At 41.9% G+C, this 27,133-nt stretch overlaps 1 protein-coding gene across 1 annotated transcript in view; it reads right to left on the bottom strand.

Annotated features, from left to right (window-relative positions):
- Nucleotides 1-21,129, bottom strand: part of Got1 (Glutamate oxaloacetate transaminase 1) — a 55,276-nt gene extending 34,147 nt beyond the window's left edge. The window contains exons 1-4 of the mRNA XM_037426852.2: nt 20,866-21,129; nt 16,786-16,967; nt 12,323-12,431; nt 5,388-5,500 (exon numbers count right to left, since the gene is read on the bottom strand). Of these exons, the coding sequence (XP_037282749.1) occupies nt 5,388-5,500; nt 12,323-12,431; nt 16,786-16,967; nt 20,866-20,974 (513 nt within the window). The 5' untranslated portion in view covers nt 20,975-21,129. The remainder of the gene's footprint in view (nt 1-5,387; nt 5,501-12,322; nt 12,432-16,785; nt 16,968-20,865) is intronic.
- Between the last annotated feature and the right edge of the window lie 6,004 nt (nt 21,130-27,133).

Here is a 27,133-nt window from a genome sequence, read left to right on the forward strand (position 1 = left end):
AACACCTACAAACTCGCTTACGTGTCATTCTACCTCACGGGTGTCGCGAAGACGTGGTTCCTTAACCACTTCATGGACATCCCCGACTGGTCAGCCTTCAAAGATCAGCTTCGCCATGTCTTTGGCACACCGGCTGTCCGTTCAGCTCTCGCAAAGAAAGCTCTTGCGACTCGGAAACAGCACATCGGGGAGTCGTATACATCCTACATCGAGGATGTCCTTTCACTTTGCCGACGGGTTGACACCCCAATGACAGAGTCAGACAAGGTACGCCAGCTTCTTAAGGGCATTGGACCCGTCGCATTCAATGCCCTTGCAATCCAGAATCCGGCTACCGTTGCTGACGTTGCGACAACCTGTCAGCGCCTCGAAGAACTTGAGTCGATGCGCCTACAACCGGACAGTGACGCGGCCCGTATTACGACTGATCCAAACCTACGAGAAACGATAAGGGTGATAATACGCGAAGAATTAGAATCAATGAGATTCACACTACCTTCAGTATGTACCATTCAGCCTTCTTCAACGTCATTGCGGGATGTCATCAGGGAGGAGCTTACGTCCATGACCCATATGGCCCACCTGTAGCCCACTGTCGATCGTACTCTCCCATCGTTCTCGCATGCCGTCGCCGCACCATCTGGCACCGTCAGCTCGACGTCGCCACCACGAACGTACGCGTCGGTTGCTGCCGCACCTCCCAGAAGCTTTCCCACGAGCTTTGCATCACCACCGCCTGAGCCATCATCTGTCCCTCTCACTGCTCTCTCTCCCGGTGCATCTAACACAAGCTACCACCCTCCTTATCGATTGACTCGCCCTACGTGCTATTATTGCGGCTATCGTGGTCACATTTCACGCTTTTGCCGCAAGCGCCAGCAAGATGAGCGCCGAGGGTACGACATACGCGAACGAGACTATATCGCAGGAGCCTTGTACCAGGGCCGTCGTTATTCGTCACCGCCGCGTCGGTCTCCATCTCCGCCAGCATCCGGTGAACTGCGCAGTAGTCTTCGATCAACCAGACGCCGTTCACCATCGCCCTACCGCCGCTCCTCTTCTCCTCTTCAGCCTGCTTCCCTCGCTTCTGATCGGCGTCCGGAAAACTAAGCAATGCAGTTTTTGGAGGACAAACTGCATTCCTACACAGTACTCCAATTCCTCCAGCGCGCCCTTACAATATGATTGCAGTCTCAGTTGAGGGAGTAGACGTTGATGCTTTGGTGGACACTGGGGCTGAGTTTTCTATTATTCGTGCTGATTTGTGTACCCGTCTTCGAAAAGTCACGACGCCTTATGATGGACCAACACTGGTTACAGCCCAGGGAACGATGATACGCCCTTCCGCTCTCTGTACTGCCCGTGTGCTAATCGACGACATTCTTCATCACATACAATTCGCTGTGCTATCCCCGTGCTCCCACGAACTCATTTTAGGCTGGGACTTTCCTTCGTCTGCTTCCGCGGCTATTTGTTGTGCACAACGTGTCGTCCATCTTACTGACACAGACCACTTGCTTAGTGACGAAACCTACAGGCCACTTCGACTCATCGCTGCTGTAGACATCGAGTTACCCCCGAACGAACATCAATTAGTCACAGTTTTGTCCAACGACGTCGACTCTGGTGACATTTTGGTAACTCCATCGCCCCGTTGCCTTAATAAAGGCATAGCTCTCGCATCAGGTGTGGCTCGCTCAACGATGGATCAGCTGTCCTCGCTGCTACGAACACCACACCAGATAAACTTTTACTGCCGCGGGGCACTACTGTCGCCTGCGTTGCCGATCTGGAGCCTGTGTGCGTCGTGCCTCTTACCCCTGCCTCCTCTAAAGGCCATCCTGGAGATCATGCTGCTTCCTCGGCCTTTACAGCAGCCATCAACAAGGACTTGACAGACTCGCAGAAGCAGCAGCTGCTTGATTTGTTGCAAAAGCATGCAAACTCTTTTGACGTTCATTCATCCAGCCTGGGTCAGACAACTGCTACAGCACATCGTATTCAGACCGACGGAACATCCATTGTGCATCGTCGTCCGTACCGCGTCTCCCTAGCCGAACGAAAAATCATTGAGGAAAACGTAGACGATATGCTGCAACGGGAGATAATCCGACCCTCAACCAGTCCTTGGTCGTCTCCAGTGGTTCTGGTGCGTAAAAAAGACGGTTCCGTACGATTTTGCGTCGATTACCGAGCACTCAATAAGATCACTAGGAAGGATGTATACCCCATGCCACGTATCGACGACGCCCTCGATTCTTTACAAGGTGCTGAATTCTTTTCAAGCCTCGACTTGCGTTCCGGCTATTGGCAAATCCCCATGCACGAAGAGGACAAAGAAAAAACTGCGTTTGCAACGCCGGACGGCCTATACGAATTCAATGTTATGCCGTTTGGTCTATGCAATGCGCCCGCAACTTTTGAGCGCTTGATTGACACCGTACTGCGTGGCCTGAAATGGAAGACTTGCCTATGTTACCTCGATGACATTGTTGTATTTTCATCGACGTTTCCTCAACATCTGCAACGCTTGGACGAGGTCCTGACTTGCCTTGCGGGCGCTGGTCTTCAAATTAACACCAAGAAGTGCCATTTCGCCAGCAGATCTATCAAGGTCCTCGGTCATGTTGTGAGCAAGGACGGAATTCGTCCAGACCCTGAGAAAACTGCTGCGGTGCTTCGATTCCCTCGCCCTGACAAGCCGAAAGATTTGCGAAGTTTCCTTGGTCTCGCCTCTTACTTTCGGCGATTCATACAAAACTTTGCCTCCATAGCCGCACCACTACATAAGCTACTTGCTTCTGGTACGCCCTTTCAGTGGTCTCAGGAATGTGAATCGGCTTTCGACAAATTGAAGAGTGCCCTCACGACCGATCCTGTACTTTCTCACTTTCACGATGGTGCACCGACCTTCCTCCATACAGACGCTAGCGGCCACGGTTTAGGAGCCGTGCTCCTCCAGCGCGACAACTCTTCGCGAGAGCGAGTCGTTGCGTACGCCAGCCGCGTCATCTCCGCAGCCGAGAGGAACTACACGATCACCGAGAAGGAGTGCCTCGCCATCGTTTGGTCAGTACAGAAATTTCGTCCCTATCTTCATGGCCGCCATTTCACCATCGTGACCGACCACCATGCTTTATGTTGGCTTTCGACACTCAAGAACTTGTCGGGACGCCTCGGCCGCTGGATTCTACGCCTACAAGAATATGATTTTGACATCGTATACAAGTGTGGCAGAAAGCATAGCGACGCCGATGCTCTCTCTCGCTGCCCACTACCAGCGGCTCCCCTCAGCGTTTCCGCACTCACTTTGCACAACACGCCCTCGGAGACCACGTCTACGGCGGTTTCCTCTCTCGCCTCTATGGACCAGCTGCCTTCGGACGACCCGCACGATTTTTCTTCTCGACAGCTGGCTGACCCATACTGTCGACGTATTATAGGCTACCTCACTGGCAGTTCCCGTCCACCTAATGCGAGGCTCCGTCGCCAACTCTCGCAGTTTAAGCTGGACAACTCGGTGCTGTACCGCAAAATTTACCATCCTGACGGCCAGCGCTGAGTTCCCGTTCTACCCCGATCGCTTCGGTCCGAAGTCCTTAGAGCACTTCATGACCATCCGACGGCAGGTCACCTTGGTTATCACAAAACCTACGATCGCCTTCGAAGTCGGTTTTATTGGCCAGGTATTACCACTAGTGTAGCTCGGTACGTTGGGTTCTGCACTACCTGTCAATCTAGAAAACTACCCACATCTGCTCCAGCCGGTACACTACAGCCTCTTCCGTGCCCAGCCACACCCTTCGAAGTTGTAGGCATCGATCTTTATGGCCCCCTTCCAGTCAGTGCTGCTGGAAACCGATGGATAGTAACAGCCGTTGACCATTTGACGCGCTACGCCGAGACGGCATCCGTCACTACCGGTTCAGCTTCTGAAATTGCCGATTTCATCCTCCGAGCCATTATACTGCGTCATGGTGCTCCACGTGTATTGCTCAGTGACCGTGGAAGGGCCTTCCTTTCACAACTAGTGAACGAACTTCTTCGCGCTTCTGGCACAACTCACAAGACTGCCTCTAGTTATTATCCCCAAACTAACGGCCTCACTGAGCGATTTCACCGCACTCTTTCTGACATGATCGCCGCCTACATTCAACCAGACCACAAGAACTGGGATGTAGTCCTACCATTCGTCACTTTCGCCTACAATACGGCTATTCAGCGGACAACCGGCTACTCACCATTTTACCTAGTTTATGGACGCTCCCCTACTTCTCTCCTGGACGTCTCTTTCTTTACCTGCCATGTGAATTCATCTCCATCCTCTTCAGAGGAGTACATTTTACGGCTCGCAGAGAGCCGCCAACGTGCTCGTATAAACACTGAAGCCCGACAGCAAGACAGAAAGCTGGTTTATGATGAATCCCATCGTGCTGTATCCTTTCAACCTGGAGACGAAGTGCTTCTTTTGACGCCTATTCGCACACCTGGTTTGTGCGACAAATTCCAGCCACGGTTTATCGGGCCGTACACAGTTCTTGAAGAAACTTCACCAGTGAATTATCGCGTGACGCCACTTGTAGCCCCAGCTGATCGCCGTTATCGAACTACTGAGGTCGTCCATGTCTCCCGTATGAAGCCCTTTATGCGACGTTCTTTGTCCCCTTGACTTGCCGCGGCCAGGCTGGCCGCTTTCACGTGGGGGGAATTAGTGTGGGCATTTAGTATACCAATCCTCTTCATCTGTACATTATCATCATTATCATGTGTTGCTCATGCATCCTCATCGTTGTCACGTAGCATCATCATCTTGGTCCGATCATCTCAGCTGTCGGCTGCCGGTTCTTCGGGCCTAATAAAGGTCTTCCAAACCAAGACTCCATAATAGGTACAAATAAATCCATGTCACAATAATAGCGGTGAAAAGAGAGAATAAAAAATGATATAAAAGTACTATTAGTCAGGACTGCTGAACATTGTGTGTATTGCTCAAAGAAATCACGGAGAAAATATTTTCAAGCAAAGTTTTCTTTAAAGGCGATTTATCTTCTAATTACCTTAGATATGGCATGGTTTAAAACATTAGAACTCTTACAACCATTAAGAAAGCTGATATAGCCCGAAAATTACAAAGAAACCAGTCCAATACAAAAGAGACCTCTTTTCATGAAACAAAAATTTTAAAAATGCTAAATTTTTAAGGTATCCTTTAAGTTAGCATCAAAGAACTCCAGCTTACCAGCTAAATTTGAGCTTGTGTTGAATAATTTTAAAATAAAAAAATCGTGCTACTGCTACATATATGTGATCTAGCCTTAGGTTGAAGCTAAGCATATCAAACACTTGTATTCAAACAATGAAGAAACAAGCAGCTAGTGAAACTGTACCTGCAGATCTTCTATCATGGCATCAAAGTCAAGACAACGATTCTTGGCATCCCAATAGCGGTAGTACTTGAGATTTTGAAAGCCAGCATGCTTGAATACTAGGGCATGATTAGCTAAAGGAAAAAAGAAAACAATTATCCCTGTACTACAACAGCATAAGGATGACCAAATACAGTAGTAATCAGTACAAGGCTAAGCAATTACTGCTGAAATTTTAATATTTGAGTCACAATAATAGGCAGCATAACAACCTAACATGAGTATCACTAAGAACTATACCTCATGGCTATTGTATAAAAATAAAAAGTAAATGACACAAGATTTCACTACCTTTATATAAAGGTATAGCCCCTTTGTCAAAGAGCCATTTTGGCTCAGTAGTGTGGTTATAGGAAATTCAGATTTCAATCACCCTTTACCACCATATCCTGGAGAATTCGCACAGCTTTAATGAGAAAAATTTACTCTTACCGAGAACACATTATTGACACACCAGTAGTCAAAAAATAATATTTATGGAAGTATAAATCTTCAATATTTCAGAGAATGTTTCTTGAAATTAAAAAAAAGAAAATTAACCACATGGCCACTTGCAGCCTTTGTGAAGCACCTGCCCCCATGTCCAGTTGCTTGCAAAGAAGAATGAAGAAAAATGAAAGTACTTTCTACGCTTTAAAGAGTACTATTGCAAGCCGAATCATGATGTGTTGGCGATTGTGCATCGTGACCATACCTCAGCTTGATGGTTGAGAAATGGAGCACACGATGTCAATGTGGGCAGGCAATTCAGTACGAAAAATGGAGCAGCTGACCACCATTTCATGATGAAACGCAAACTGCTGTACAAGTCTGTGCACTGCTTATGGTTCAGCTTTCCCAATGAGTGTTGGCATTTCTATTTTTGTTTTGATGCTCTATCAGAGTTCTGTTGTACTTTATACTGAATGTTTTCTCAGACAATAATGATTTTTTCACAAAAATTCTATGACAGTCATGCTCCAGTTGTTTTCTCACACATAATTGATGCCAAGGCAGAGGTACATTGCCACAGTTAAAATGACATTGATAAGATTAACAAAGGCCCACTAATTAAAGTTTTCATTATTTATTTCAGGACATTTATTTATATTAAAAAGTTGTAGTGCATGCCAATTTATTGCATGCCCACCTTTTTATAAATTGCGAATGTTCCACATAATTTGAGATATTCATCATGGAATTTTAAGGGTAATACCGAAACTAATCACTACCAGCAGGTAGGAAATGCAGCCTATATTTTATGCAAGATCGAAACTACACATGATAAAGAAGTGGAACAATTTGAATCAAGGTGCACAGAAGCAGAACATGACCAGGAAAACTGACAAGCATTCTGAAATACACAAGTAGATAATTTACTCCATAGGTGTGATATGTAGTGCTCATCTGTTTCTTTCTTAATTCATATAGACAAATATGCAAAACTATTTCACCTATTTGCAAGAAGTGCCGCAGTGGCTACCCCTTGGCTTTATGCTTCGCAGAGCAAGAAGTTGATGTAATGGTTTTCTTGCACACAGCTAGAAGGACACTGTTAAGCAACATACACCGCCTGCAAAAGTAAGATCATACGCTGGTGCAAGTGAGATAATATGCCCGTTTTCTACACAAAGATATGACCACCACGCACCTTCATTCAAATTTCGTCACCTCCTTATCACAGATAGTTCAAGTTTGATGTAACAGACAGGCAGCACACTGTCTGCACACTCTGGCAGCCCACTATGCATGATCAGTTTCGATTTCAATCTTGAAGTTCAATGATGAATATCTTGATTTACATGCGACTTTCATCATTTCTAAAAAATGCGTATGCCATAGACTGACACGAACTACAACTTTTTTACATAAACACTGCCCTCAAGTCAAAAGCTCACAAGATCACATACAATTCACTTAAAGGGCCGCTGAACCACCTCTGATAATTTTTCAAACTTTTCAAGTAAACGGACACATTGAATTCAAAATGCAGTCATGATCAACAATGCCAAACAAGGCAGCACTAAAAGCTGCAGGCACCTCCCAAATTTCGAGAAACAATCCCTTCTCTTCTCTGCATCTTTAAACACTCCTTGTCCCCTCAATGCTTGCCACGACATCAACATGTCATTTGCTCGTCAACTATAAAATTTGCTTGTCCACTTGCATGTGCGCGCACTTGCTGCTCATCCTCCTCACATAGTCAGAAGGAACACTTGGCCAGGAAAAGAGATCAGCCAATAAGCAAAGAAAAGAATGAAACGAGTGAGGCCGTCTTTAACATCATCAAATGAGTGCAACTTTACGACACTCATCAAATGAGTGCACTATTACGACACTGTTTCAAAACATCTTCAGAGCAATGTGTTCGCTGTATACTCGTGCACAACTGCAACACCACGACCAAGCTTCGACCTTTGGGTGGCTTAGGGGCCCTTTAAGATGACTCGAAGGTGAGAGCCATCTTCTTTTTCTTTCCAGTAAATGTATAGATCCTGCTCTCTAAAAGCTTTTTGTCTCTAATGTGGTTTTGCACTGCCTCAAAAATCCAAGATACCTCACCTGGTTTTACATTGCCTCCACGACCAGACCAATTTGTATGAAGCTAAAACGTGATGTGACGATGTCATCATGTCACTATGACATCACTGTGACATTATAATGACATCATAAATTTCAGTGATTTGTGACGTCATAGATAACGTCATAAGGTGATGCCATCCCATGATGATGACTTCTTTTCATCACCTGTTTCCAATGCCGCAGGACGCTGATGCTGTTGATGTGAGACACTGATGCTCAAATTTCATGCTTGATGAGGCAGTTGCCTTAATTAAAAACTAATTAACAAATTGAACATACAGCACAGCTGTTATGTTTGAGGTTTTCCTAATGTCAAAGATACAAAATTATATTCATTATGAAATGAACTGGCATGCGTTCTCTTCGTCCTCTTCTTTGCTCCCAGACCACTTGTGCCGATTTGTCCAGCATGGCATGCAACAACTTTTATGGGCAACAGAATGAGTACAGAGAGAGAGGAAGAAAAACTGAGAAAGTCATGGCGAAAAAAGTTGATAGGAGAAGTGGGACTTGAACACGTGTCCCGACAATGTGAAGGTGAGCATCGTAATCACTTGACTATCCAAGGCACACTAGCAGAGCACAGCATAGCCTTATATATTATAGTCAAGGTCAGAAAAGTGTTCCGGAATACTGATATTGAAATAAGCATGCTGAAAGCCTAAAATTCAGATACTGACACACAGTTGTGTTGGACACAATGGCATATTCAGAGATATATTCGCAAAAAAGGTGAAAAAGTATTCTGGAATACAGATACTAGAATACTTTTTTTTTCAGGAGTGCTGATGCTTATCAATGACATTGATTGAGTGGTGCATGATATTGCGAATAATGTTTCAGCACACTGTAACTTGGATTTAATGCATATAGCTCGAATCACTACTGATCCCCAGTAATATAACCACTTCAGCAGCGTCGGCTACATTTGTGTAAGCAACTTGTTTATGTAGGTTGTGTCAACTTGTGGCCAAAAGAGAGCAGGATACATGATGGCTTATTAAACGAATGGAACCTTCTGCAGAGTCAGTATGTCTAGACATAACCTCAGTGTACAGCATATGACTACAGCCCATCTCTTTAGTGAACACACTATGAAGTTTGACAGGTCGATTGGCATGCAGCGTTCCTGAACCAACATCCAAGGTATTAATTTTCTTTGATCAAAATGAATGCAACCAAGAACTAATGCACACACACTTGCAGTCTATGACTTCACTGTTTTAAGTCAAAATGAAACATGACTGAGTGAATATTCAGTTACTTGCTAATTACAACTACTAACTAAATTTCACACAAAACACCACATTTCCTCAGTCGCTCCACCACTTTACACTCCTTTGGAAGCTCAATCAATGTGGCAGAAAGAGGTTTGCTACCTTCGAATTTGGGGTTCCAAAACTGCCTTGTAGGCTTGAACTGGTATAGCGCATTACGGGGAAGAAGAAATGGCCGAGCAGACCGACACAAGAGGACAGAGCGCTATCCGCGCTCTGTCCTCTTGTGTCGGTCTGCTCGGCCATTTCTTCTTCCCCGTAATGCGCTATACCAGTTCAAGTACGACGAACCAACTCGCCCAATCTTCAACACTCGTGCCTTGTAGGCATCGATACATAAAGAAAATCTGAAATTTTTGATGCCAAAAATCTTTGATGTCTAGTTTTTTGGACTTTCTGCCAGAATTTCAAGTCCAAAACAGCATTACTTGAGACCACACCTCTGCCACATCTACTATCTCTAAGTTCGAACCAGCATTTTCTTGAGTAAATACATTTTCGACTGCAGCAGAGACTGAAAGGTAGCTTTGCCAAAATACAAGAATGCGATTGGGAGAAGCATATTGAAAGACTGAAGGGGTCACTGCCATTCGGATGTTGACTGCATTCATTTTCTGGAAATCGGAATAGTTTGAATAGTAAAATTCCAGTGTACATTGAACTAAACACGCTATTAGAGCAATATTTGGTGTCTTGAATATTTTCACACTCCTAAAAATCAGGGACTTTGCCCGCCACGGCGACCGCAATTGTCATCTAAAGGGCCGACAACACTGCTTCCATTGCTTTGCCATCAGTGGCGTAGCCTGCTTCGACCACATGTGCCATTATGTGCATCTGGGGAACTCATCAGTGCCACTCCAGTGTCACCAATCAGTAGCCCACCTTCGCATGATTTAGCACAAAACAGTCTTCTTTTCCCCTTTCAAAAAGAAGGCAGCTCATTACCGACAAAAAAGTAACGAGATACCTGTGTCCTGAACAATCGATGGATTTCCTTACTGAGATAGGTTTACATATTTTAAATGTATCCTGATACAGAACTACTGATACACATAAGTATATCTAAGATACTATCACAATACTCTTGTATATCAATAGTATCTTGTATCGCAATACCGTTTAGCCTTGAGTATTGTATGTCAAGAGGTGGGAAAGGGTAGTAAGGGTGAGGAAAAGGTTGAGAAGGGAAAAGAGAAATGGAAAATGAGTACAGAGAGAGAAAAAATAGAAAGAAAAAAAAAGAGCAAAGAAAGATAGAAGGCTAGAGAAGGACTACAAAGAGAAAATAAGAGGAAAAGAATAAAGAGGGAAATGAAGGGAACAAACACAGAAGAAGACGGAACAAAGAAACAGGCAGAGCGAGAAAAAGATAAAAAAAAAACAGAGTAAAAAAATAAAAAGGGGAGTAAGCATAGCCATGTACAGTAGAGCATTGCAAAGGGTGAGCAAGAGGCAGATGAGAGGGCAAAAGAATAGCCAAACTAGCACCAGCCAGGTGTTCTCTAGTTCTACAGGGACCAAACCTAGAGTGACTTAGTGCAAGCTGGGCTAACCTTTTTTTTTGTTAATGTCATCAGCACTATTTTAGTTGTGGCAAAGTACTTCCGCCTCGATATATGGTATGCATGTGAAAATAGATGCAGTACGGCAGTCATAATTTTTACGAAAAATCTGCATAATATAAAATTAAGAAAAAAAACAGCAGAACACAACTTTTGTACTCTCCTTATACTATTACAGTCTGTGCTATTTGTCATGCCAACTACTAACACTTGTTTCAAATGTACGGCAGCGATAATATAAACTAAGTGCGTGCCCCTGGTGTATAGAATGGAGGAAAATCGATCATAGGGCCCATTTCTTCGTTGGACACAAACATATGAAGTGAAGATATAGTAAAACCAAAAAGAGCATTGCAGAAGTTTTTAATGTATAACAGCAAGAAAGTCCACAAGACCCACAGAAAATATAGCAGAGAAAAGAAAGAACAGAACACATATAGTTTTTTCCCCTAGCATTTTGACCTTGGCGCGGCCAAGTACTCTGACAAAGGCCAGGCAGGGTTGGGAAAAAAAAATTTATATATTCACAAATGCAGCCTTTTCTCATGCACTGGGATATGCAATTTTTGGAATTTTTTTTTTCTCATTTGACATTGCAGTTCTTCACATTCAGCCTTCTCTGCATTTGTCATGGAATACCAGGCAACTGCTATTGCTTCTCTGGAAACAGACAGCGCTTCCATTTTTTTTTCATTTTTATTCCTATAGTTTACAGCATTTGGAGAGATTACCACAAATTGGCTAGTGACTGCTCAAAATGTTCCAAGTATCGGCAATATGATGCGATTATCATTACACGTATTCACAAGCCACCCTACTCCACAAGCACAGTCATGCTCAATATTCTGTATGCACTTTGGGCTGCTTGCGCTAAAAGCAGCTTTATTTTTTTTTATTTGATGCACATATTATAAAGTGAGGCTTTGTAAAGTACCATGACTATAGAGTTTGAAGATATGTAATATGTAGTACTCTTGGAAGCGCATATTAGAGTTTGCCTACACTTTACTTTTGCTATTTTATTACCACCTTATCACTATTCTATTTGATATTTTACCTAGGTTTTAACCAGAAGCCATACAGTTTCCCATCAATACATATTCTACTTTGTATGAGTTATTCTGTAAGGACCTGCCATTCCACCCAAAATGTTACCTTTTTTTTTTACACGGCTGTAGATAAATAAAAAGTTTCCTACATCACAGTTATCGAAATTACTACAACTTCTACAGAAAATTTGCCCGTTTCACATGAGAATATTGCTGCAGTGACAAAATGTACCCTCACCTTATGTGATAATACTGTGCGACATGAAGAAATAAAATGAACCAGTTTGTACAGTTCCAAAAACAAATCCATTGAATAGGTAACCTGTGCTAGAACAACTAACACCAAAATTTTATTTCACTACCTCAGCTGTATGAAAGCTACATACTTGTACACCAATCCAGCACTTAATACTACGTGAGTAAACAGCGAAAGACACACTCACGCCAGGTAGGCGTTGACATGTAGACTGTCGTAAATTTTGCATGCTTGCATAACAAATCTGCACCAATCCGCAAGGAGCCAGTTCCACTGAGGCACTGAACACCAACTGCCTAGGGAGAAAAAAAAAGGGGAGGGGCATGAGGTCTGAAAAATTTTATCCACTGAATATTTCAGTCGCTGACAGCAAAAGTGTATTGAATATAATGATGGAATTACCACCACCAAAAAAACACCACAAGCCTTATTTTTCCAAAGTTTTCTAATGCTACTTGAAAAAAAAAAAAAAGTTTCTTACATCTGTACTCTGGGGTAATGAAATTCTTGAAATGAAACACAGGTTCTTATGGTGATTTTGAATATGTCAAGGTTTTATAGTAATTTGCATAGTTTCCGTTTTGTACCATGACAATGTGTGAAATATAGCTCTTTTTGGACACCCTTATGAGCCATTGTTGGCTCATACTGCTTGACATTAACTGCACATGCAAGTAACTAACAAAAAAGTTAGTGTAAGACAATTCAATTAACAATAAAACTTTGATTGAAAAGTCTTATAATGCTCAGCCCATAATAATTGCTAACTTTGAGTTCATAATAATTATATACGAGGTATCAAGTTTTAAGGAGATAATTTAACTCTTCGCATGTTACGGAATATGTGGGCAGAAGTTCCACCTGATGGCCATCAGAAGTACCAAAAACATGATGTCCGAACTAAAGAAGTTACTCAAAATTAGATCTTGAAAAAAACACGCCTTAAATGTAGAAATGAAAGCTCTTCTATGTGGCAAAAATATTTTTAAAATAATTTCTTCAATCATGAGGGCTTGGGAATCATGGTTATTTTGAGCATATGGCTTCGATGAAGTCCTCAGGTGAAATGCAATGAGAAGCAGCCAGGTGACAATTTCCAAGGAATGCTAGACAATGAGCTCTATTTAGTTTTTATAGCCCCCTTGTGCTCTTCAAAAGCTATTTTAACCTACTCCAAGTTTAATTACAACTTTGTTCCTTCTTGGTCATGAAAAAGAAGCTTAACTTGTGAAAGCAAGTAATAACACAGAATATGTAATTTTGAAAAAAAAAACGTGAAGTTTACGAGTAACATCTCTCCTTAAATGCAAGACCGAGTAGAGTAATCTATTTCCATTAGATATTTTACACTGTTTCAAGCTTATGCAAATGACAAAGTGAGTATGAGCATGTCACACCTTTTCTTTGTGCAGACACCTGTCAGTGCATGCCCTTGCTCGACATGAAAGGCCTTAGATAATGCATGTTGAAACAGCATTACTGCAAATGCACAAGTTGCAACCTCACGGCATGGCACTTGCCATATAGTAATTCTTGTTCTCGACTGTTTCAACGATGGCACTACTGCTGAGACAGGTGAACAACAAATAAACATGGGGGCCATACTACAAGTGAAGGTTTATTGTTGAGATTGTCAAGGACAAGGGATGAAGAGGCACATTTTAAAATCAGCTGAAATTATAATAAGCAACTAACTAGCTCACCAATACCTCTTGCTTGTGCTGCGGAACCTTCCAAATGAATTTACGATAACTGCTTGTAAAACCAAAGTTGTAAATATATTCCCCAAGAAAGTGCTGTACTTTACAAAATGTTCAAATTACTGCATTCTGTGTTTTTTTATCACGTCTAAAAGTAACATGAAAGAGATTGCCAAATGCTTGGGAAAGAGTGCCATCTTCAGATTATAAAAAAAAATAATGTTTTACAGCAATGAATGGTAGCAGTAACTGATAATAAATTATACCGTATGCCATAGTTTTGGTTAAGTGCTCTCTTAATATCAAATTTTTCATACAAAAAGATTGCTAGGATCATGACTTTCCCTACTGAGGTGAGCTGTAGATCCCAGAACACCTGACCCACTTCAGATGAAATCACCCATGCACTGGGGTTTTTTTTTTTTTTTTACATTGGCACACCTAAAGCCACATTCAAATGAGCAAACAAGAACTCGTGAATAATTTTCATTACTACCTTGGAAGCCTTCGATATTGAAAGGTAGCAGGGCATGACAATTCATGGCAGGACTATTTTTTTCAATTAAAAAAAAAAAACACCTAATTTGAGATAATAATCAAAGTTTTACCCTTTCATCCCTGGATTTTTTATTTTGGTCGGGTAAATATTTTGTGTGTTTTGTCCTCGTTGGGACCTCAGAAGACCACAAATAAAAAATTGAGCCAGTGATGCAAAGATTTTCGGATTATTAATGGGGCATCAAATTAGGTAGTCAGGGCTCAGTGATTGAAAAATGAGAAAAATGGCTTCTTTTTTCCTGCTAATCAATAGTAGACACAAAATGGGTACAAACGTCTTCCTTGTCAACCTAATTACTCACTGAAACAGATTGTGTACGTCGTCCCAAAAATGGCAGCAGCCATTCCAGCGCTACTTCTTGCAAATGAGCAAACAAGTTTTTTTGCACTTATTTCGAGTTCAACATAGAAACAGATAAGCATTAAACACCAAACGCAAGGCTTAGTCCGATCGGGTATTTTAGATGACTTGCCCTTTATTCTGAGCATATTCTGCTCCAACTCATTCTTTTTCAAAGTATGTCACACGAGTTTCCGGCATGACGCAACACCACTGACTGATTTTCTGCGCGGCCCCGCTACACTCACTTTCGGCATCACCAAGACTGGGCCTTAAATTTCGGTGATTATTGTGTCATTACTCTCTTTTTTTTTCTTTTAATTAAAGAGCCACAACTTGTCACACCATACAGCTCTTTAAAATAAACAGCGGCCCTCAATTTATATATTAAAAGTGAAGTTTTTGTTAATAATTTGATTGTAACTTTACCTGTGGCACAGTTTCTCGGCCCGAGCGTAAAGTTCATTTGCGAAAATGGCGAGCTCCTTGCCGTGATGGAATGTTTATTAAAAAACCTCTATTGTCTAAAACAAAGAACAAACAACTGAAAAACACTGTATTTCCAAAAACTTCCTTAATTACCACATTCACTATGGCTGGCATTGATTCGCATTCCTAAAGCACACATACAGTAATAACCAAGAAAGTTGGAAGAGGACACGAATCTAGCCACAGTTCAGTTGGTAGAGCACTGCATGCCTAAAAAAATGGTTCAGTTCACACTGGCAGCTAGTTCTTCTGGCCCGCATTATTTTCCCTTTATTCCATAATCAGAACATTTCAGTAAAACACAACAAATGACACCCTCTATCCTTCTATAGCTTTATTGTGAGTTAATGTAATTTAATTGTGTCTAAAAAAAAGTGGGCCCTCAATCCATTCTCTTTTTTTTCACATGTGCCTTTTTTTTTTCAATACGAAAGCCTTCCACGCTCTATAGTTAAAAAAATGAACTTCTTGAACTCTACTTTTACCACAATGCAGCTCAAATTTCTTTTTCGGTGTCACTGTATCACAAGACACACATCATCCTATTGTAACAGCCTAAAAACAAAGAATGATATAGTATGCATTTTAATAATAGTGATGTGACTTCCCAAACAATACAGTTTTGCGCACATGGTCTAATAGTATGGGCAAAAACAGTGTGCAGACACACGGACAAAGATAAGGTAATATAACACGAGCACCGACTCTCAAGTGGGATTTGTTGGACTATACAAATCACTTAAGCATAAGAAAGATCACTTAAAACTATAGAAATCCTTAAACCCTGTCCTGCCTGTACAGTACTCTCAGCGTGAATTCTTTCTATTTGCATCATTGCAATCCCTATCATCAGCTCCTCTGCACATGTTCATTGTGTTTGCTTCATAAGCAGCGCACGAAGATAAAGCACAGAACATCTTTTTCGTTCCTTTCATGCTTTGTCGCCATGTTCTGCTTCACAAGTAAATATGAACTAACACCAACTTGCTGAACTTACATTACTGAACTCATTAGGTTTATCGTACATGTATAAATGATCTGTATATTCTAATACTTCCAACTTGAGAGTGAGTGCTTTTGCTGTATTACCTTATTTTCGTCCCATCCGTCTGCACGCTTCTTTTGCCCATAATGTATCACCAACTGGCCCAACTTTCAGTCATAATCCAATAGCTAAATTGTTTAAGAAAATTCATGTTTTCTATGTTGCACACTTCCAGAAAGTACCACACTTACGTAAGTGTAAATACTATCAGAAGCAATTGGTCCACTTGATCAGGAGAGTCTTCTAGCACAATAGATTGCATCTACTATACAGAACAAGAACCTTTCTTGCAGCTTCATTACTTTTTTTAAACTGTTTGTATTTAATGTGCATGTATTTGCACTGCTTATATTGTAAATTCTATTCTATTGGGTAGAAGCTCTGGCATCAATCGTGATACAGCAATTATGAATTATGATATGACTTTTATTTATACATATACTTTTAAGTTTTGGAACTACTATTTAGAAATGTTTAACCCTATGAAAGCATTACACAAGTGCTTAAATGGCAATTACTCGACCGTCTTTGATGGCTTGATTTTCATTGCCCAACAGCATGCCAACTGCTGCCTTGCTGAAGTCATCCAAACCAAGTTGACCAAGGTATTCATGGTTAAGTGAAGAATCCTCAGCCATTTCTTTTTCAACTTTACGTACAACAGGTAGAACCCATGGCTTGGCTTCCTCGGTTCTGTAAGCTTGAAGTATAAAAGGGCATGACACAATTAGAGCCTAGAATAGTTGGCTCAACTAAAATAAATGCCACCTAGCACAGAGAGCTGAGCTAAGTGGGAGGTATGCATGTTAAATAGACTGAGCTAGAAAGCACGAACACAATATAGAAGTCAAGGCATCCCGAATGCCGTGATGTCTGCAGCCTTAATCATATAGCCAAATTATCCTTTACAGACATGTATCATCACATCAAAGGCACTTCTCCACAGGCACATATTTCAGAACGAAAATTGTCCAAGCTTATACTTGCTAGCACCGTACGAGCAGAGGGCACCCAATAAGTAATCCTGTAAAAATTACATTTACATGAAATTGAAAATTATTACCACTCTGAAATAAGCAAGGTTTAACATGCACAATTTAGTAGCAATGCAGTATTTATTTTTGCAACTTAGAAAACACCAATTATGGTAAGCCTTGTCAAACTAACAAACGTGAGCTTCTGTGTCAATGACCTTCCCATCACTTCTCAAGATGCATGTTGTCTTGAATGTTGTGCATGGGTGTTAACGTATTCCCTCTATTCTTAAAGTCTTACCCTGAGCAGGCATTCTCATGTTGGCTCACAAGCCCAAATTACATGGCTGTCAGAGGACCTCTCGTTGGACATAACACCACGAAGGCTCCCTGGATGACCGAAAACACACTCACCTATTGCCACAGAGCTTGGCCAATATGGTGTAGTACAGTGGAACCCTTTTACAATAGACAATGATGTAATAGACAATTGGTTTTAACAGACACTGTTCACCCACATGGTTTCCCACCCTATCTATCCCATTCATAATATTTCTTTTGCAACAGATGCTGGATGTAGAAGACAGCTGGTTGTAGGGGTCAGGTTATTCTTCCGTATCAGTCAACAGTCTCACTTCTAACTAATACTGCAACGTTAGCTGCACAGCCACCGGTTCGTAGTAGCAGACATTATGGAATCAAAGGGAAATGACAGGCGCATGCACTCACTGTAGAGAACAACTTGAGCAAACACCCAGCGGGTCAATCAGCTTTAAAACGTAGACATCTGCTTGAAATGGGAATGGAATGAGTTATAAAGGAGCACTTCAACCTTTTCAAAGGTAAAATTTCAGCTACACATGTGGGCATCTGTCTTGCTGAGAAAAATGAAAAGCACATGGTGTGCTCTTCCATTATTTCTACTCCAAGCCCATTCCTCTTGCAGCAATACATCAAGCATTGCATCTGTCTGCAAGGATCAAGTACAAACAGAGTGCACTGCAGGCACTTCCTTTTTTACTGTGTCCAATTAATGGCAAATCAACATGAAATTTGCAATCAAAGCAGTCAGCTGCACCTCGGCTGGTGCCCACAAGCCATTGTGCCAATTAACAATGATGTGAGAGAATAGCCAAGTAGTGTGCGAGTTGAGCTGGAGAAAACATGGATTGTGTACTCTGTGCAGCAACCTAACCAATGAAGTGCATAGTATAAAAACAAATGGTTATAATAAACATGTTGCAAATGGTTGTAGGATTCTTGTGTCAATATTTGATTGGAGTGTACTTACATCAAAATATGGATTGAGCAGATTATGATAGCATGGTGCCCTGCTTATGAGAGACCCATCATATAAAGTAAAAGAACTGCTTCTTCGTGCATGTCTCTCACAAAGGGGTTATATTGTACTCTACCGCTGCCTCCTATGTCCACCGCACAATAAACTTGAACCTCATTATTCTGCAGATGCAAGCACTTTGCCAACATTGTGGCTGACAGACCTACTTGTGTTCCGCTAAACACCACCAGACCCAATTCAGAACAGGCTGCAATTAAAACATCTGGAAATGTTGCATCATATGTAGTAATGAAAATATATACAAATTCTGAAATTTTACATGCCAAAACCGAGATATAACAATGATGGCATGCAATAGTGAGGGACTGATCTATCTCCATTACATTGGTTTCTGTATTGTACACCTAAATTTAAAAGAAAAAGAGTTTTTGCCCTTAAAAGCCATCAAAATTCAGCAGGTATGGCCAGGAATTGAACCCGTGCTCCTCAAGCTGAGCAGCACAACACCTTAACTGCAAAACTACCATGGTGGATGTGCAATAAATGCTGTAAACTACCATGGTAGGTAAATTGTGGCCAAGAAATAAAACACAACCAATAGAGTTTAAAGGTAAAGAAAGTGCTAAGGGAGACACCTTTGTTATGCACTGGAATTCCTGAGTATATGATGATTATTATTCATTAAAAATGAGGGGAATCAGGTCAGCACACTTCCTCAGTGATGGTCATATTTATTACTGTGTCCTTCCCGTATTATAAGTGGCTTTTTTTTTCAATTTTGTTTTACAGAGATCAAAAATCAAAGGAGGTTGCAAAAAGAAAAAAATAATAAATAGAATGTTGTCACGTCTAACCCTAAATATTCGCACAAAAATGTGAACTTGGAATGCTACTTATGGTACACCACAAGCTGCTGAAAATGCGATAAAAACCACATGACTTGTATAAACACTTTGCTAAACTTGGTAACTGAACTGCATTACAACAGATGTGACATAAAAGTTGGCTGCCTTGGTTTTGCTCACCTCCATTGGTAAATAAGGACAAAAGAAATCCTATGAAAGATGTACACATAAACATCTTCCAATTAATTTGTGAGTCTGAATGACTTCTTGGCAAGCATTATACCTCAAGTCTTAACCTTGCTTACTTTTGAACAAACATTCGATTGTGAGTTCACTTTACTTTTTCTGTCAGCCATAACCAACTTGTGTATAAGTTATATTTCTAGTAGAGCTAACCTTATGCTGAAATGATATGCACATTTAAGTTTTCCATTTCACTTCAATTATTTACCATAAGAGACCAGTATCGAGCACTTACACAGAGGAGAATGACAAGAGTGAATGTGTCAAGCTTTAGAAATGAGGTAACTGGCAAAACAACCCAATCTAACCTCAACAACTAAGAAGCTACAGTGTGTGTAGAGGTAGCATGAAGTGATTAAGCAAAACAATAATACAAGGTTGACCAGCAGTAGCCCATTAGAGGTAACACATCATTTGAAAACTTTTCACTCAATATAAAAACAATTCTGATAAAAAACACATAATGCAACAAATACAAAAGTAGGCAATAAAGATCAAAAACTTAGCAAGCCTTTCACAAACATACTGGTGCTTCATTTGTATTTTTTTAAATTAAAAACATAAATGCCGGAGGGAGGCAAACTCGGGCATTTATTCTTTGTAGTGCTGGAATGAAATTGTCAAAGTGAGGGGATACAATTTTGTTATACGACTGTGAAAAAAACAAAAACAAAAACAGCACAGGCCAATGTGAGACAAATTTAAGGAAGGCTGTAACACCGTATCATTTTATAGACCACTCTATGTAGTAGCTGACTGTCTGCAAGCGAGGTTAAAGCATAACGCATGTTAAACTAAGTTATTTATTAAATGAGTGCCATTAACAGATAAAATTCTACTTGCGGTACTCAGTGATTAACGCAGCTTGAATAACTTTCGGATTAATTTACTAGCGCACACGAAGGCGCACAATTAAAAGTTAGGTACTACATGTATCCCGGAGATACAACATACAAGAAACAAAACAGATCCGAAGGATAATGACATAAAATTTACAGATGCTAACGCTAGCCTCTGAAGTCAGTTAAGCAAACAAAGGAGCAACCCAGCAAGCCAAAATTGCCATGTTTCGTTCCATCGGCAGTAATATGTCATTGATCATCGTGCTCTACGACGACTACACAAATACATTCTTGCACGAATATGTTTATTACACTGCACAGATTTCGCTTAAAGGGCAAACTGAAGGAAAGGATGATAGGTAACGCGCCGGGGAAATGATATTTAGCAGCCTACCTCCCACACCGAGATCCACTTTTTGAGCAAATGCATCAGCGCGATATGCTCGCATAAGAGCAAATATTTCAACGGGTGGAGCAGCTTCAACACACGAAAAACGAGACATTTTGCCGGCGCACAAATCCCAAGTAGCAGCGTAGATACGAGAGTGGTGATGCAATCGGTCTGCTCAGCTGCAATTCAACGCGTAAGGGCACCTTGAAAGCGGAACCAGGTACGAGAATGCGGCAGTGTACCGAGTGTACCGTTTTCCCACCAAACCAATGGGACGGTGGTGGTCACTTTTGCGATGGCGCCACCAGTTAACGCCACCATCGAACGGTGCACCTAGCGCGCGTAATTTGAAATTGCACTGCCGACTTTTGTACACAATTTAAGTAAAAAAGTCACATAACACAAATGAATATAAAAGTATCTGTAAGGCTAATCAAATCCAACACATATAAATCAAATATTGTGATAAATAATTCTGCTTTAGCGAAGTACAGCTCGTACAATTCCTATCGCAGAACAGAGACCCAGATTGTCTGCTAGCTTATTGTTTTAACTACAGAAGGGATAAAAAAGCACATCCCTATTCATTTGATCAATCCGTACCCCTGCCTATCTATCACACTAACTAGTGAAAAAACAAACGAGGCGGCCCTGAAGGGTGGGGGTTAGAACCGCGTTATCAGCGAGCGAGTCCCTTAACGAACACTTAGCTGCATGAGCCACGAGAGTAAGCAGTTGCGCTGTTGAAAAAAATAATAACGTTCAAAGAATATTGCTGCATTTTTTTACTTTTTATCTAATTTTTACACGTTTTACGACTGGCGCAGCAACTACAAGTGCCAATCTCGAAAGCCTTGTATCTCAGCAGCTCAAAAGTTACTTTATAGGGCGCCGAAAAGTGACGACACAGTGGTACGGTGTGCTCCGGCTAGAGGTGTGCGCCGAGGGGTCGGCGCGCCGCCGCCGCTGCGGACGTGTTTTGTCGACGTGCCATTTAAATAAGTTTTTTTTTTTTTCAGCTTGCCTACGTTTATTTTGTATCTTCTGTCACCAGTCTGGCCTTAATTTTGTTCACTTCGCAAATGCATCAAAATTGGTTAACCTGCCATTTCAATTTAAATAGGTGGACTATAAAAAAAAATCACTTTTCGAGTGCTCTTAATAATGTTGGATTATTTTAAACGTGAATTTGAAGATGCTTTTGAGTTCACTATATTTCAGTGAATCCCGTTCAGTGACGACGCCAACGGTGGTGTTTGGCGATGACTGTAGACATATTCCACCTGACGAGAATATGTAATATGTGAGGTGGGCTTTGAACAATGATGAAAGGTGGGGAAAGTCGGTACTGGAATATTCATAATTATGATTGTGCAACGGAGTCGAAGAACAAAGGCGGTTCAAATGCGAAGGGTGGGGGCCAGAACCGCGGGAGGGCAAGGTAGAAGCGCGATGTGTATTGAAGATATTGTTATAACTGAGGTAGGGCTAGCTGTTTAGAGCATATTTACGAGAAAGAAAAAAAAAAACAGCTAAGAAACTGGCCTACATGCATGGCCTTTAATGAACAAAGAAAGGTAAAATGAAAATTAATAGACGAAATGCTCTATCAAACAGAAACGATCTCCACTGTATCGACAGGTTGAGCAAGATCAACAATATTGAACGAAACGGTGATCACCATAAATTAAGTTTGTGTAAACTGTGAAATAACTCACAGAAGATGAATGCGGACGAAACACTGAAGCGTGCGCTTGTATTTTCAACGTGCTTTGTCCTGCACACCGTGCAGTGCGCCACGCTACGCTATCGAATCAAGTAACCTGCGTTTCGTTCACCAGTTTTTATCTCGAACTTAATTCAACTATCTATAGATGCCGATTTGTCACAACCTTGTTTCAAAAAGGACACCGCGTACGTACCTTGCTCGGCGAGTTGGTTTATAATATTTTTGGAAGAACAAACTGTAAGGAGCTCAACCTGACAGGGCATCAAGCGGAATGTTTATGGCGGAAAGTCGACAAACCCATGTAACAGAAGCGAATTCATGAAAAATAGGCTGAGGCGTTCCACAGCTGCACACCTAACACTACAAAGGCAAGAAGCGCGTCAACATGGTACAAAAAGCAAACTTCCGTGATCAACGCCACGTGCATCCGCTATTTAGCAACGCGAATCCCTTATCTAATTGATTGATTTGATTTGATATGTGGGGTTTAACGTCCCAAAACCACCATATGATTATGAGAGACGCCGTAGTAGAGGGCTCCGGAAATTTCGACCATTTGGGGTTCTTTAAGGTGCACCTTAATCTGAGCACACGGGCCTACAACATTTCCGCCTCCATCGGAAATGCAGCCGCCGCAGCCGGGATTTGATCCCGCGACCTGCGGGTCAGCACCCGAGTACCTTAGCCACTAGACCGCCGCGGCGGGGCGAATCCCTTATCTAGCTTTAAAGACAACTGAAGCATCACTTATACATTGTTACGCCTGGGAGTCCACACTGAACGTCAATGAATCTGCAAAGGCAATCTGTGTCAAGGCCAGCGCTCGAGCCCGCCTGACGCAATCAACTCAACGACGTCATCAAGCGGCGGCGTCAGTCTGTCACGAAACGCACAGCGAGCTCCCTGAGCCCACGAGCCCGATGAAGCAATCGGCGCCTTCCAGTTTGGCGAGTCTTACGCAATGCGTGGCTACATCCCTCGTCCTTGGGTGCAACTTAGAAGTGCTTGGGCTAGTTGGTATGGCATGCCGATAGTTATAGCGCTAGAACAAAACGACGACACAGAGACAATTTCGTGTCTTTCGTGTCCTTCTTGTCTCTGTGTCGTCGTTTTGTTCTCGCGCTATAACTATCATCGTCCTTGGGTGCAACCACGCGCAGCGGCGAGTCCCCGTTGGAGGATTCTGATATTACGGTCAGCGGCGCTTCTGGTCTGACGTTGGTGACTCAAAAGGTCAACCCGCTGCCTATAAAAAAAAGCCCAGCGGTGCTTTACCAGTAGTAAACCTATGTGTCAGAGAAGCCTCTCGTTGCTTCAAGTCTCCACGCTGTCGACGCGGCCGGTGGCGCCCTTCGTAACCTCGTCGGCGGCACGCCTTCGTAACAACATGCGTTGCACATTGATCTTTTTGTTTTTTTAAGATTTCAAAATCTTCATGTTCAATCTATTTCTTCCTTTGCCGATGACACTGATATATTGGGGACGCATGAGACTAGCGAAGAGGTCAGTTTTGTGCCTGAAGGATGTTCACACTACGCCTCAACCAGTCTGATCTCTGCAGACATGGCTGCATGACAAAGGAATTTCTTTCAAATCACCGAATGTCATAGGCAAAAAAAAAATTTAACGCGATACTTGTGAATCCTTCGAAATAAAAAACGAGCGATATGTGTCATGTGTGATTGATCTCCCAGCTTTCCTCACAGATAAACCTGGTGTTAATATTTAGGTGTTCCATGGGCATTGGCTGCCTCATACCACCACCTTGAGACATTTGTTGAAAAAAAATGTATGGTTAACTGTAACTGTTTTTAAATAGCCTTTTAAGCATGTGCTTCTGCTTAATTTTCGTAGGCGCTTTCTTTATTAACATTTAGTTTTAAGTCCGGCACTTGTCTTTTCTGGTTCCTATGCTGCATTCATGTTTTTCATTGATTTCTTTTTGCGTAGATCGGTAAATATCATCCCTATTATCATAATGTAGGCATAGCAACCACCCTTCTTCCATAGTTCACCATCATAAACGCACACAAAAGGTATTCATCAACGTGCGACGTGAACGACAGATGTGTTCCCATTATAAGTCGGCAAAGTCACTGATGAGTCTATCAGAGGAATTAAAAGACTCAGATTGAGGCGTGAGACGGTGTCTGAGTGTGTCCGGCCGAGTTATACTTAGGTAAGTCTAAGTCCGGGTGAGCCCAGCTGAGTTTTACCATGGTGAGTCTGAGTTCAAGAGAGTTCCTAGTCTGATTCAGCAAAATTATGATTAGTCTGGGTCCTTCTGAGACCTATGCGGAAAAAAAATACTTAACGAGGGCTTCTTTTTTATTTTGCTGATCTATGGTTACTAAAATTTATAGTCTCATTTAATGGCGTGCCCTGTAATTTTTTATGTGCCGGCTTGAAAAGCCACAGAATCAATTTTCCAAATTGTAAATCTGCCTCAATTCCCTCATCCTTGTCACTCGTTATAGTGAAGGTCCTTGATAAAAACCACTTGCTCATATCTTCGAATAAAAATGACAACCTCAACTTAAATGCCCGGAATGATACGGCAACATAAAATGCATCACTGAGATGAGATTTTAACATTATAAAATGCTAACATGACTAAGAAGCTAATGTATACTGCCTATTTCCAAAGTGCACAGTTATTTGTAAATTTGTTTGCAGTGTATTTGGTCACGGAGCCATTGCCGTTCACGCCGGCGTGATTTCACAATTTTAAGTTAAAATTTCCAACTAGACGTTAGGAGTATCTCCTAAAAAACTCATAATTTTTGGTGATGTAATACTGATTTTACGCATTGCACTGGCTTTAAATTAACTGCTAATAGGTAATGAATTTATAGAGTACACCGTTCGCAGACTCTGACAAAGTTTATTGAGCAATTTATGCTCATGCATGCTACGAAACTTGTATGATATTTTCTCAGAGAAGAACGAATATCCGATTGCGAGAATAACGAGAGGAAAAACTGAATAATTATCCGTAACTTCATTATTATGTATCTAGTCTAATTCACATCTGTTCGGAATAATTGAACATGGCTTTGAGAGGGAATTAAAGTTGGTTGTGCAGCATGTTCTGGCTCATGTGCAACTCCCGGGAATTTCATTACGAAACATCGTGATTTACATTGAGTTTTATCTATAATCATGTCCCTAAACCAAAGGAGAATGAGCAATGTATTCCACCTTCATAAATCATGCAGCTTCCAAGGCAACAGAGCAGCACGATTCGCGAGCATCGAGCGCCCCTACGCTCTCTCCTGCACTGAACTGCTTGTCCTCAGACGCCGCTTCCGTTATTGTATTCATAAATGTGGTGATTTGAAGATTACGGAGCGCAAAACAAAATATTCACAAGAACGATAGAGACGGGACGGGTGCTTTTGAATGCCCTTTCGATGTATTGTTTTGCGCTAAAAATTTTACATCTCGACGAATTTAAAGTTTTTTTTAATGTAGCGACAACATATGGTTTCAGCTTTTATATAATTTCCAGCCATGTGATACGTTCAAAGCTTTCCGAGTGGATTCCAAGCTGGAAGGGGACAGGAATTAACACACTGCTTCTACCCTGTGCGACGCTTAGTCACTGGAAAAAACAAATTCCTTCAAACTGTAATGATGTCCAAGATTTTGTGACCCCCTGAGAACTTTAGGAGCCTCTAAACATTTTGCCAGCACGCCTGCAGTTCAGGACTCTGTATCGACACAGCATAGCAGCGCCTGTTTTTTTTATTTTTATTTTTTCCCTTACTCAAGCTTCTTTCCATTCACAGCCAGGTTTGACATGTGGAAGCAATTTCGGTGGTTCCTCACCCATCATTGTGTTCGCCCAGTCCATTCTGCGAAAAGCTTGACCACGTGAGCTTTTCCCAAGCTCCAGTCACTCATACCTGAGCTTTTGCGTTCTTTGTACGCCCCAAGGAATGCAGACAGGCTAAAAAACGCAGCAACGAGCTCTACTCTCCGGGTTTAGGGCGTGCAGCACAGATATCTGTATTATTCAAAAGGTGAGCATTCCGTAGAAGTCGGCTTGGTTGAGATAAAAGAAAAATGGAAGAAAGAAAGAGAAAACTCCAGCCAATATTTATATTAAGAAACCCAATGCTTTGAAGCCTGATCGGCTTTTACTTGAGGGATGAGAAGGCCCGAGATGTGTGCCCCAACTCGTTGCAAGCCTTGGAAGTGGAGGGAGGGCACTCTCCCCAGTGGTGCGGTTGTTGTCTCCCGCTGTCGGCTGACTGTGCCAGGATTGAAAAAGGAGCCGCTGGAGAAGGTTTCTTTCTGTTTATAAAATCACCGCACTGTCTGGACTTTTATGGTGGCCAACCCGCTTATAATGTTCTGCCTCTGGGCTTCGTTCAATGTTCAATTTAGAGAAGTCATTCCTGTGCTGCCACATTTTTTTTTCAAGCTGTGGGACCACTTGATGTCTTCTGCAGCCCCACACTTCCAAGTCTTATGACTCGGACTGCCCTGCCATCGGCGTCTAACCGCTTTTTCTCTACCAGCCGTGGCCGTCAGATT

The sequence above is a fragment of the Rhipicephalus microplus genome, chromosome X (genome assembly GCF_043290135.1).
Source record: "Rhipicephalus microplus isolate Deutch F79 chromosome X, USDA_Rmic, whole genome shotgun sequence".
Lineage (NCBI taxonomy): Eukaryota > Metazoa > Arthropoda > Arachnida > Ixodida > Ixodidae > Rhipicephalus > Rhipicephalus microplus.